Source organism: Staurois parvus, unplaced genomic scaffold (genome assembly GCF_062004578.1).
Source record: "Staurois parvus isolate SC_StPar_1 unplaced genomic scaffold, SC_StPar_1.0 ptg000013l, whole genome shotgun sequence".
In the NCBI taxonomy this organism is placed as follows: Eukaryota; Metazoa; Chordata; class Amphibia; order Anura; family Ranidae; genus Staurois; species Staurois parvus.
The window spans coordinates 10,092,451-10,104,796 of record NW_028317809.1 but is presented as its reverse complement, the minus strand read 5'-3'; the positions used below and the strand labels follow the sequence as shown (position 1 = coordinate 10,104,796).

The 12,346-nt window shown below is 41.4% G+C and overlaps 1 protein-coding gene across 2 annotated transcripts in view; it reads left to right on the top strand.

Moving 5' to 3' along the window:
• RASGEF1B (RasGEF domain family member 1B) overlaps nucleotides 1–12,346 on the top strand; it is a 512,404-nt gene that overhangs the window by 105,233 nt on the left and 394,825 nt on the right. For both annotated transcript variants that reach the window (XM_089675532.1, XM_089675523.1), the window contains exon 2: nucleotides 6,519–6,566. In XM_089675532.1, coding sequence (XP_089531658.1) covers nucleotides 6,519–6,566 — 48 coding nt within the window. The remainder of the gene's footprint in view (nucleotides 1–6,518; nucleotides 6,567–12,346) is intronic.

The following is a 12,346-nucleotide window of genomic DNA, read 5'->3' as shown; positions in this document are numbered from 1 at the left end:
GGGTGCGCAAAATCACGTATATATGTGATTTTGCAGTTCCGGGTAGGGGGCCATTTGTGGCCTCGGCTATCAATCAACGGGTCCTGGCCGCTGATTACTTATTGGTACCTGGTGATTGCTGAGTATCTCCAATGGGGGATAGACCTGTATGTAAACAATACAGATCTCTCCCCTGTCAGCTCCTGCACACTGCTTTGTATGGCTGTGAAGAGCCATACAAAGCAGTGTGCTTACAGTGAAAAGCACACACATTGTGAAACAGCACACAGCACAAAGTTAACCTTTTGATCTCCCCAGATGTTAACCCCTTCATGCCCAGTGTCATAAGTATAGTGTCAGGGCTTTTTATTATCACTGATCACTGTATTAGTGTCACTGGGGATGTCAGTGACACAAAGTCAGTTCAAAGTCAGAATGGCCGCCGCAGTCCTGCTATAAGTTGCTGATCGCCGCCATTATTAGAAAAAAAATTCAATATATATAACTTTCACATAAACAAACAGCAAAATACATTTTGGCCTAAATTTATGACGAAATTTGATTTTTAACATTTTTTTACTGGACAATAGTTTAATAACAAAAACTCAAAAATATTGTTTTTTTCTCAAAATTGTCGGTCTTTTTTTATTTATAGCGCAAAAAATAAAACCGCACAGGGGATCAAATGCCACCGAAAGAAAACTCTATTCATGGGAAAAAAAGGACATACATTTAATTTGGGTGCATGACCATGCAATTGTCTTTTAAAGTAATCGCAAAAAATGGCCTGCTCAGGAAGGGGGATAAATCCTCTGAAGGGCAAGTGGTTAAAGCTAACAAAATGCAGGGACCAAAAACAATTTTTTAAAATTTTTTATTTATTGCACATAGCAACATTTGTTTCCAGTGCACGTGTGGAGTTCTTCAACTGTCTCACCTTATTTGAATAACACACAGCTCTTACCTTGTAACCTTGTAGTCCTCATGCACACTGGATGTTTTTACATCTTCTGTTTTTGGCTTTTGACATTTTTTTTCTACAGCCAGTAAACCCCCCAGCATGTTATCCTATGTGTCCATGCACACAGACTGTAATCAATGTTTTTTGGCTGGGATGTTTTTTGGCTGGAAAAAAACCCCAGGACTAGTGGGTTTCTAGAGGAGTTTTTTAGCTGTAAAAACGCTCTAAAGCTGAAAAATGTGGAAAAATGCAGTAAAACACCCCCAATCTGGCGTTTTTGGACTTTTTTTTGAACAAACAAAAAAACGCTAAAAAACGCAAACATGGGAAAACGCCGCTAAACGCACGAAAACTCAGCTAAACGCTAATGCAAAAATGCTAAAAAAATTACTGCAACTAACTTAAAATAAGGATCCTTATCATTGTGTGAGAGCTTGTGAATTGAGAGACAAATAACAATTGTTAGTCTACCTAAAGAAACAAAAGAACCCTGTAGTTAATATATAACTAAAGGCAAAACATTTTGAGTGGAGAGGGATTAGAACACCATGTGTCAGTTTTTATTGCTGCCTGTGTCCCCATTAGGGAGATTCATCCTCTCTATTTGTCCTGTTCACCATTATCATTGAAAGTTAAAGTGAAAATGCCACATTTTGGGTTGTCCTCAGAAAACTAAGAGAGGGGACATTTTCCAAGGTAGACATTAGTTCGGGTGACCTGGGGGTCTCCATGGAATTTCCCTAATTTGCGGGGATTTCTTCTCATTTCCTGTTTGGCTATGGGGCAGGAAGTAAAGGGAAATCTCCGCAATGGGTCACAGATGGTGAAAATAAATCTGACTGAGGTTATAACCTCTTCCTTGGTCTATCCAAAAAGAAACAAAAAAATGTTGCCTATAGTAGGAATAATGTACAAAACTGTGTATTTTTTTTTACTGTCATAGTTACCTAGGAGCTGGAAGACAGCATGTGTTATTGCAGCATTCAGGTATTTGACGAAGCAGCAACTGTAAGCTCAGAGGACCTCTCAAGCAAAGTCATTTTAGAGGGGTTAAGCTTTCTTATAACTCTTTAACCTCTTGGCGCCGGCCGCACGCAAATGTGCGGCCTTCCTGCGTCTGGGCCTTGACTCCGAGCGGCCACACATTTGCGTGCAATTAAGAAAAACATATGTGCTGAGAGCGCGCGAACCCGATCTCCTCTTTCAATCGAGACCTTTCCCGATCATGTGACTGCCTGGACAGCGTGTCACGGCGGTCCCATAATGGTCCCATAACCCTAAATCCCGCCCTGCCTCCCAACTTCTGAAACCCTTAAAGGGCCAGGAGGTACTGACTCCAAGGGGTTAAACTCTTACATAAGCCCAGTCATCATAGACTTTTTTTAAGTGTTCTTGCATGGCAAGACCACTTACTGTTATCTCACATATATATTCTTATTATTATAGTCAAATTTACCACCCTAACTCCTCCCACAGTTTTTACACTACATAGACACTAATATACCGAAACGTGCAGATTGTTCCCGATTGGTGTGCTATTACTTTGTGGAACGTTTCACCGAATGGTTCACGAAATATCGGCGTTTTTGTGGTGAAATTGGTCCCATAGGAATGAATGGCAGAATGTTCAAAACTAGAGTGGGAGCTGACAAAAGCTAGAGTGTGAGCTGAAAAATCAGGACATGATTTCTAAACTGCCATCACTCCCTCATTTTCCAGCCCACCTACACAAATCATTTATCAAAACATTCAGCTATCCCTGTTGCCACTAAAAATGTCCACGGCTAAGCCATAGTCCTGATAGTTTTCACAATATGACCATTTGTTTGCAACTCACGCCGCCCATTGACATTTTAGCCACCTCAAATTTAAAGGGCAATTTCTAAACTGTGACTGTGCCTTAATTTTTAATATTTCAGAGACATACTATGCATCAAAATGTAGGTCTGGGTCTTGGGATTCTCGCAATATAAAGCTCTTCAGTGTAGGATTTATAATTTTTAAACTACAACCGTTTGAAGATGGCAACCGCTAGTGAAGTGAGCAAGTTGGAGCAGTTTGTTTTTAACTGCTCTTCTCTGCCCTTGCTGTAGAGTGAGTTGCCATAGGAACCCAGGTGTGTGAGCAGGCAGCAGAGTGACAAAAGCTAGAGTGTGAGTTGTAGACTACTGGTGGAGGCAAGAACACTTCACACAATTTCCCCAGAAATTGTAGCTTTTCTAGTTAACTATGTCATACAAAAAAAAAAACCCAACAAAGAGGTGATTTTACATCTAAGCAAAAGTTATATTTGTGAAATGAATGGTTTGATACATAAATACCATTATCCTGGAAAATACAAACAATGCTGTTAAAATTATCCATGCCAATTCAATTAATATCTCAAAACTTATATATTTAATAATTTTCTTTGACTTCAAAAGTCTTTTAAAATTACCAAAATGATTTCAGTCTTTGTAGTTAAAATGTCCTTATTTTTCCTGATCTAAGACAACTAGTCTCATGGTTATGATCACCCAATCTCTCTGCCCAGGCCGTATAATGCCATGCCATCACATACAAAGGTATGCTGCAAAAAAAGATTATTGCTGGACTGGTATTATTTGTAGATCTGGTCTTCTATGTTGGTCTCAAAGAGAAAGAAATGTCTAACTGAGATTGCACTTTTAGAATTCTGGGACCTTCTACAGCAGCATAACCTTGTATGTGGGCGAATGCAGTGTATGTGCAGTGGTGGCCTCCTTCCCTTCTCTCTGAGGAAAAGGAAACAATCAATGCCCACTCATACAGTGATTTTCTATTTTCTAATTGGAAAATCTCTGTAATAGTAAATATCTCCAATGGTCAGAAACATTTTCTCCTGCAGTAAAAAAACCTTACCTGGTCACATATTCTCCTAATCATCAGGGCCAGATTTCTGCATACTGAGCATAGTAGACCATGGCATCAGGTAGCAGGCTGTGGTTCACAGCTGCCACCCACATGTCATGTTTCTGTCAGGAGAACTGTTTCTTGTATAATAAAATATTCTAAAGCATTTCCCTGTCTTGTTTTTACTGCCCAAACAGTTTGTGCATCATTTGCATTTAAAGATTAAAAGAGAAATATGGGAATAGAAAAAAAAATAAACAATCATACTTACCTAGATGCAGTGGCGTTGCTATGGGGGGGGTGCGGACCGCACCCAGGTGACACCCACCAGTGGGGTGATACCAATAAGCCCCGCAAACATTTTACATGGTGTAGTGGGTGCAGCCGATCCCCCCCCCCCCCATATGCTCCCCCATGGCCACACTGTAACAAGGGAGAGGCACAGCTGAGGGCTGCATTTTAAAATTATGGACAGTCTTGAGGCACCCCATTCTAAAATAGGGTGTGTCAGGGCTCCCAGGTGTGACCAGAGGTGTGTGGCTGACGCAGGGAAACGCAGACCTCAGATATGTTATAAACAATATAATTTATTAACACTAACAATACAAACATAAACGCAGTGCAATACTAAAACATAATACAGTGCAACCAAACCACCCACCCACAGATAACAGTATATACAAGCAAGCGTCGTCAGGCAGGCCGGGTCAATATCAATTGGGCAGGTAGGTACAGGGGGAGCAAGCGGAGATTGGTCGGGGTCACAGGCCAGGTTCAGCAGGTAGCAAGCAGCGTAGTACAGAGGGTAAGGCAGAGGGATGGTCAGGGTCACAAGCCAGGGATCAGAACAGGTAGCAAGCAGCGTAGTACAGAGGGTCAGGCAGAGGGCTGGTCAGACAAGCCAGGGATCAGAGCAGGGTCAGCAGAGAATCAGACAGGAACAGAGAGCAGGAACAGGATACAGGGCCCAAGAGAACACAACACCAAGGCAGAGTCTGCAAGTCTGGCCATCCCTTAAATACCCCAGCATAATCAGTTCCAGGTGTTAGCTGGCTGCAAAGTTGAGTCTCTGATTGCTGGGAGCACCCGCTGGCCAGCCCTGGTACTGCAGATCAAAAGGCAGGCGAGTCCCACCATTGCTGGCTAGTCCATTCCTGACAGGGTGCCTCAAAAGTGTCCATAATCTTAAAAGTGCACCCCACTCTAAAACGTGAAAAACTATTATAATAGTTTTTATAATGCAGCAACAACCACATATGTAGGAAACCCAACATTACAGGTGATTTATTAACTAAAAGGCAGGCTTGTACACCTGCTGGCTTGTATACAAGTTTTTTGGCAATTTTTAGACATTTTACCAAGGCACCCCTGCAGAAATCTCAAGTCACGTCAGTGTGCCTGGGCACCCTGGTTGAGAAAGGCTGTTCTAACGCCTGCTTGTTCCACTTTTCCCTATGTCAGGACCAGAGCATCTGTGACAGGAACTAAGGCAGAACCAGCACTCTGTCTTCCCCCTCTTGTTCCACCTTCTCTGGTCAGCAGAGCATAGATCAAAGACACACAGAGCGGACTGTGTGTGGTTTCTTCTCCCTCACCCTTCTTCTGTCAATCGTGGGGGAGATTAGTGATACATCAGCAGGACTGAGCAGCTTGCACAGGGGGACACTGAGCTTTAGGAAATCAATGAGCAGTAATAATATGCAGTAACCTCTAGTAACCAATGGATGAGCAATAATGATGTGCAGTAATCTCCAGCAATCAATGGGAGAGTGGTAATGATGTGCAGTATTAACCTCTAGCAACCAATGGGTGAGTGATAATGATGTGCAGTAACCTCTAGCAACTAATAGGTGAGCATTAATGATGTGCAGTAACCTCTAGCAACCAATGGTGAGCGGCAATGATGTGCAGTAACCTCTAGCAACCAATGGGTGAGAGGTAATGATGTGCAGTAACCTCTAGCAACCAGTGGGTGAGTGGTAATGAATTGCAGTAATCTGTAGCAACCAATGGGTGAGTAGTAATGATGTACAACAACCTCTACCAACCAATCAGTGAGCATTAATGATGTGCAGTAACATTTAGCAACCAATCAGTGAGCGGTAATGATGTGCAGTAACTTCTAGCAATCAATCAGTGAGCGGTAATGATGTGCAGTAACCTCTAGCAACCAATCAGTGAGTGGTAATGATGTGTAATAACCTCTAGCAACCAATCAACCAACCAAGGATACAGGAAGGGGGGGGGTATAGGGGAGCAAGAGAAAGGGGGCTCTTCTCAGCTAATTATAGGTTTTTTTGTATGAAGAAGATGGGAAACTATCACGCTCAGTCACCCCATCCTTAATCTGTGTGTCTATGTGTAACTCTGACCCCCCAATTTTGTTAATGTGATATTAAGGCCAGCCATTTCACTAGGATGGCGAAGGCACATGACAGTTGGTGGGCAAATAGTATAAATCTAGCCCTGAAAGTCATGTTTTTATCTGGTGGAAATCTATCAGTGATTGGCTGCTCTTCGCCATATACAGTAACTGACTTGACAATATACAGTATACAGTAACTGACTCCCTGGCAACTGATAGAATTTCCTTTACCCTCTGACGTTGTGAATATATATTTGTTTATTTTTAGACTGAATAATACTCTTTTATGTGATGATGTATGACATTTTGGTTGAAGTTCTATATTTTTCTTTTAAATTGCAGATAAAGAATCAGTCCCGTATAAGCCTAAATCAGAGCACCAAGAAGAAGGTATGTGAAGCATTTTCTGTCATAATAAACTAAATATACATTTTTGTTATAGTATTAAATGCAATGCATAAGGTATAAACGCTGAAGTTCAGCAAAATATTCTACTGAAGAGGCATTGACGTATTCCTGATCACTAGGTGATCATTATGTGCATTTAAAGCCAAAATCTGTTTTTTTTTTGAAATAGCATGGAGAAAGGTTGGAATCTCTGTCAGGTTTTTATCGCTTTCTGTGACTGATGTATTCAAAACTAATATTAGAATGGGCTCTTGGAGGCAGAATGGCAGAGAATATGCAATTGTACAGACCATCGAATAAGAAATTATGTTTCTTCCTTAAAGATTGTTCCTTATAAATGGTTTGAAACTTGGCTGGTTCAGCAGGGATTGGCCGAGATTCAAATCATCTATGGGCAGGCTGCTTGTACCCATGTCGACCGTTATAGGACTTAGGTACAACCAGCATGTCGGATTTTGCATGCAATTAAAGCCGCTAGCAGTAATCACTGTGTTTTCCCGGTGGGGATGACGTCTCCCCCCCCCTCCCTCCCTGCCGGGAGAGCACAATAGCTCCCTGGGAGGGATCATGTATGGCCTGCCTAACTATAAAGACCATTCTGACTGCTCTCAATCATACAGTATTGCTTGTTTGTCCAAAAAAATGGGAAAGTTAACTACCCAGTGGGAGGAGCAAGCTTTGTATCACAATAAACTGTTTTCCAGATATGCTGTATGATGCAGAACACTCGGCTCTAATCATATAATTTTCCTTGCATCAACTCACTGGTATCATAGCAAGGGACAAGGATTTATGATCTATCATCTTGGATCTAGCCCCTGAGTTATGTCTTGACTTATGCCAAGGTACCCCCAGGAACTCACATACACCAGTTTGAAACCGCTGTATGAAAATATAAAGTAAGTTAAACTTTTAGTGCTCAGCATAATAAAGGACACTATGGGGTTTATTTACTAAAGCTGGAGAGTCCAAAATCAGACTCCCTTCTGCATAGAAACCAATCAGCTTCCAGGTTTCATTGCCAAAGCTTAATTGAACAAGCTGAGGTTAGAAGCTGATTGGTTTCTAGGCAGAAGGGAGTCTGATTTTGGACTCTCCAGCTTTAGTAAATAAACCCCCATGAGTTTAAATTTGAGCTTCCTGTTTGAGCTGACAACACTGACTGTGCTGCACTAATATCCCAAGTATTGTGGTCAGCCCTGCCCAGTTCTATTCTCCTGTTATTACAGAACACCTTGCCTTTCACTCTCCATAATATAAGGGAGATGTGTTCTGTAGTCCAAGGGGAGAACTGGTTAGTGTTGATAACACTGTTTGGGATTTCATTGCAGTAGAGGCAGTGCCACCAGCTCACTACAGCAAGTTAGGTGCTCACTACAGCAAGTTAGGTGCTCACTGGATTTCTGACAGGTTACTAGGTCTTGTTCTGTACTTGCAGCATTTTTAAAGATAGATGTTCTCCACTCAGCGGTACAATCATCAGCTTGCACACTACTGACAGAATGATATATTTAAACACAGTCTGTATAAGGATTGTACTTGAGGGTTGGTTTGAAATGAGTCGATTTAGTGTAGCACCCTTCTATTATTATTATACAGGATTTACAGTCAGGTCCATAAATATTGGGACATCGACACAATTCTAACATTTTTGGCTCTATACACCACCACAATGGATTTGAAATGAAACAAACAAGATGTGCTTTAACTGCAGACTATCAGCTTTAATTTGAGGGTATTTACATCCAAATCAGGTGAACGGTGTAGGAATTACAACAGTTTGCATATGTGCCTCCCACTTGTTAGGGGACCAAAAGTAATGGGACAGAATAATAATCATAAATCAAACTTTCACTTTTTAATACTTGGTTGCAAATCCTTTGCAGTCAATTACAGCCTGAAGTCTGGAACGCATAGACATTACCAGGCGCTGGGTTTCATCCCTGGTGATGCTCTGCCAGGCCTCTACTGCAACTGTCTTCAGTTCCTGCTTGTTCTTGGGGCATTTTCCCTTCAGTTTTGTCTTCAGCAAGTGAAATGCATGCTCAATGGGATTCAGGTCAGGTGATTGACTTGGCCATTGCATAACATTCCACCAGAGTGGATTAGGCCTCCACACTCCTCCTATGAGAAGTGGATATCTGTGACCTGCCATATTTATATCCATTTTAAAACTAATTTTATGCTGGACAATAATCTACATAGTAGCAGACTGTAAGTGGTAGGTATTCAGAAATATCAATAGTTATAAGAAACTGGATTTGGGACTTGGTCATAAACGTGGTGACCTTCCAGCACCCACACCTTAAACCGAATGATTCTTCAGATGGTCTCCGTCAACACCCCCTTGATGTCAGATAAAAAAAAAATTGCAAGCAGATTTGATAGCTGTTGTTTTAACATCAACCAAGGAATACCTGATTGGATTTGAGAGAGCCACTGCAACATTTTTGCTTGAACAATTGGATTCTGCTAAAACCAAGGACTTCACAAGTATTCTTCATTTAAAACTCCTTTTTAATTATCTGTTGCTTTATGCTTTGTAATACCTTTTTTCTGTAGAGTATTTCATTTGCACCAATAAACCGTATTTTGAAAAGTGTAAAACTGTCCCAAAGGCTTTTAGTGCAAACAAAAAGAATCCCTGTTTCTTGAAGAGTGCTACTGTATTACAAATCTCTGAACATACCTGTCTGTGGTGCCAAAGTGTGGTGCACACGTTTATTCTAAAATCATAGTGTTATTGTTAAGATTATGAGTTTCCTCCTTCTCAGTCAAAAGGCGGTTGTGGTAGCTTAAAGAGTTAATTGCTTATTTAACTTAACCCAGTGACAATCACTCTCAGGCTGCAGCACTTAGATTGTGGTCCCGCCAGCTGGAAAATGTCTGTGAAGGGTGCAGCAGAAAGTGGCATTGTTATGTAAGTGAAAGTGTGGTGTGAGATTGGCCACTCCTTTGTAACGAGTTGTTGAGAAGGACAGGGGGCACGGAATTTGTCACACTTGGGATTGATCATTCATGCAACCTCAGCTAATCTTTGGGGGAGAGAATGAGAGAGTAGGTGGCTGAGGCATGTATAAATAGTCTGTGGCCTGGAACAGCAGAGGTCTTGCCTTGGAGGATAATACCCTGCCTGAAGGGCTGTTGCCCTTTTGGGCAGGTTAGCTGGAGTGTGTAGGATTTCAATGAGGTCCCAACACAGGGGTAGCTGAGGGGCCTACCTTCTGAAAGGAGCACCAAGGTCCCAGTTGAGGGAGGACTGGGGGGCCTATTTCTGAAGAAATCCTGAAGCCAAAATTCAGAGGGAGTTCATTGAGGATTTGGTCTGGAGACTCACCGGAGAAGTGTCTGTCTGATATTGGAAGAAGGCATCCAAGTACACTTGGACATTGTTTGTATAGGCCTGAGAGAGAAATTCGGGTGACTGTTGCTTCATAACTCTTTGAGTACTTGCTCCAGAGTTGCTGATTTAGTACTGCTCCTATATTTGGAGTCCCCTGAGTTGTATGTCCACCTTTTGCTAGTTTGGAAGAGGTTACCCTGAAGAGTCTAGTTTTACCAGAGAGTGTTCTCTGTTGCATTGTGCACAAAGTTTGGAATATCCCAAGGCTCACCTCACATCCCAACCAAGTTCAATGAACCTTAAACCTTAAGAATACACTCACTGCTTGGTCATTGTGTTGTGAGACTGTGGAGGCTGCTGTGTGCCTGGCTGCTGTGCATCCAATAGGGTATAGAACCTTGGACACATCTGCGTGGCCCATCAGTGGTCTGCACTACATGAATAAAGAAATTATATTTGACATAATATTATAATTCTTTAAGTTTGGCTAAATTGTATTTCAGCTGTTTTTTTTAAAGAGATATTTGTCAGGTAGATTACAAAGCAGTTCATAGATATATTTTTAATAAGAAATGTATTATGAATATGCCAGCTAGAGCCAATGTTCAGAACAGGTATTCCCCACAGGGGTGTTGCAGATACACATTTGGTATCACTGGAGCTAAAAGTAATCGGAAAAGAGATGAAAAACATTTTACTTATTCATCAAAGGGTTAGTCAGTAGTTGCATTGCAGATATTCTCTTTTTCTGTCTTCTATATTTCTGGCTGATAAAATATTGACACATCTGTATAAAAAAGTTACAAATGTATTAAAAATGTATTGCTCCCTTAGATAAATTACATATTTATATTTAAATATTTTCATTAAACTTTTGTACCTCTTAGAATTCCTAATCCATAAATCTAATGCTTACTACAGTATTCACACTGCTGCATCAGCAAAAATCTTGTGACTAGAAGTCACAAAATGAACATAACAAAAAATATATCAACATCTCAACTCAAAATCAACAGATCACACATGTTGCAGAAATGCAACAAATGATGGCCAGCACTGACAAGAGTAGACCTTTGGCCCCATTCATACTTGAGCAACGCTGCAGCATCATGTTCTTGGGGTGTTTTTTTGCCTTTTTTTAGTATATTTTTGGAGCACCACCATTCATTTGAATGGATCTCACTCTGCTCCAAAAATGCACTAAAGAAGCTCATGTTGCAAATTTTGGACATGAGCCAAGCGTGTTTTGTGTTGCTCATTTTTGCTTGCTTTTTGCATGTTTTGTTATGCAACTGCTACCTACATTTGGGGTGCCACTAAGAGATAATGGCATTAAGAACTAAGGGCACCACAAGCATTGTACGTTTTAGCTCATTTTTCATGCATTTGAAAAAACACAGGCAGAAATGCTCATTTTTACCAACAGCGTGAACAGGGCTTTAATGTTAGAGCAAGCAATCTCCTGATAACACATTGATGACCTATGCAGAGGAAGAAATCTGACTAGAGAGTTTAAACATAACTAGGGTAGATATAACACCTGTGCAACCTGCCATTCTTCACAGCGTCCCCAAAAGGAGGTTCTAAGGAGTTGGATGGTAAGCAGTGGAGAAGGGGAAGCACTTGTCTACTCCCAGTCACTCAAACCTTGTGTATGGAGGGACCAGACCATAATATAGGTGATGAGCAGTTTTTTTGCACTTAGCGCTTAGAAAGCTGCAAACAAAAAAGGGACAATGGTCAACTGGATGCCTAACAGAATGATACGCACAATAGTATAGTTGCAATAACAGGCACTGAAGTAGGTCCATCTCTTTTTACCTACTTGGGACTATCTGCGGTACACTATTGGGCAGTAAACTTTTTCATGTTACTGCAGAATGCTTGTTCTAATTATTCTTCACCATATAGTCAGTATAGGTGTAAGGCCTGTATGACTGGACTTAGGGGGGGAATCAAGCAGCTAAGGGGTTAAAGATAATAGAGTAAGTTTGATTGAGCTCCTTGTTCTTAGACAGGTTAATTTGGTTTTTGATAGTTGGCTAACTGGCTGGCAGTTTGAACTGGCTTATTATCCCCCTCTTTTGATAAGTTATACTTATCCATGTTCCTTGCCGACAATAGCCATTATTAGACTGGGGTAGGCTGGCAAGTTGAACTGGATAGTCCTATTTTTTACTTTGTGACGCCTTCCATGTTCACTGTTTAAAAAGCCAGTTATAAACCTGGGTAGGTGACCAGTTTTTTCTTTTTTCTTTGTATGTAATTGTGTCAGCACCTGTGGTAGTGAGCCCTTGTAGATACTCAACCTGGGGTTCCCCAGGGTGTGGAGTCTAAGCCCCAGCCTGCTTCTTCACCAGAGCCCCTGATGGTGGGGATGGACTAGCAGGTCGCGGCCCCCAGGTATGCCCAGCTGAGG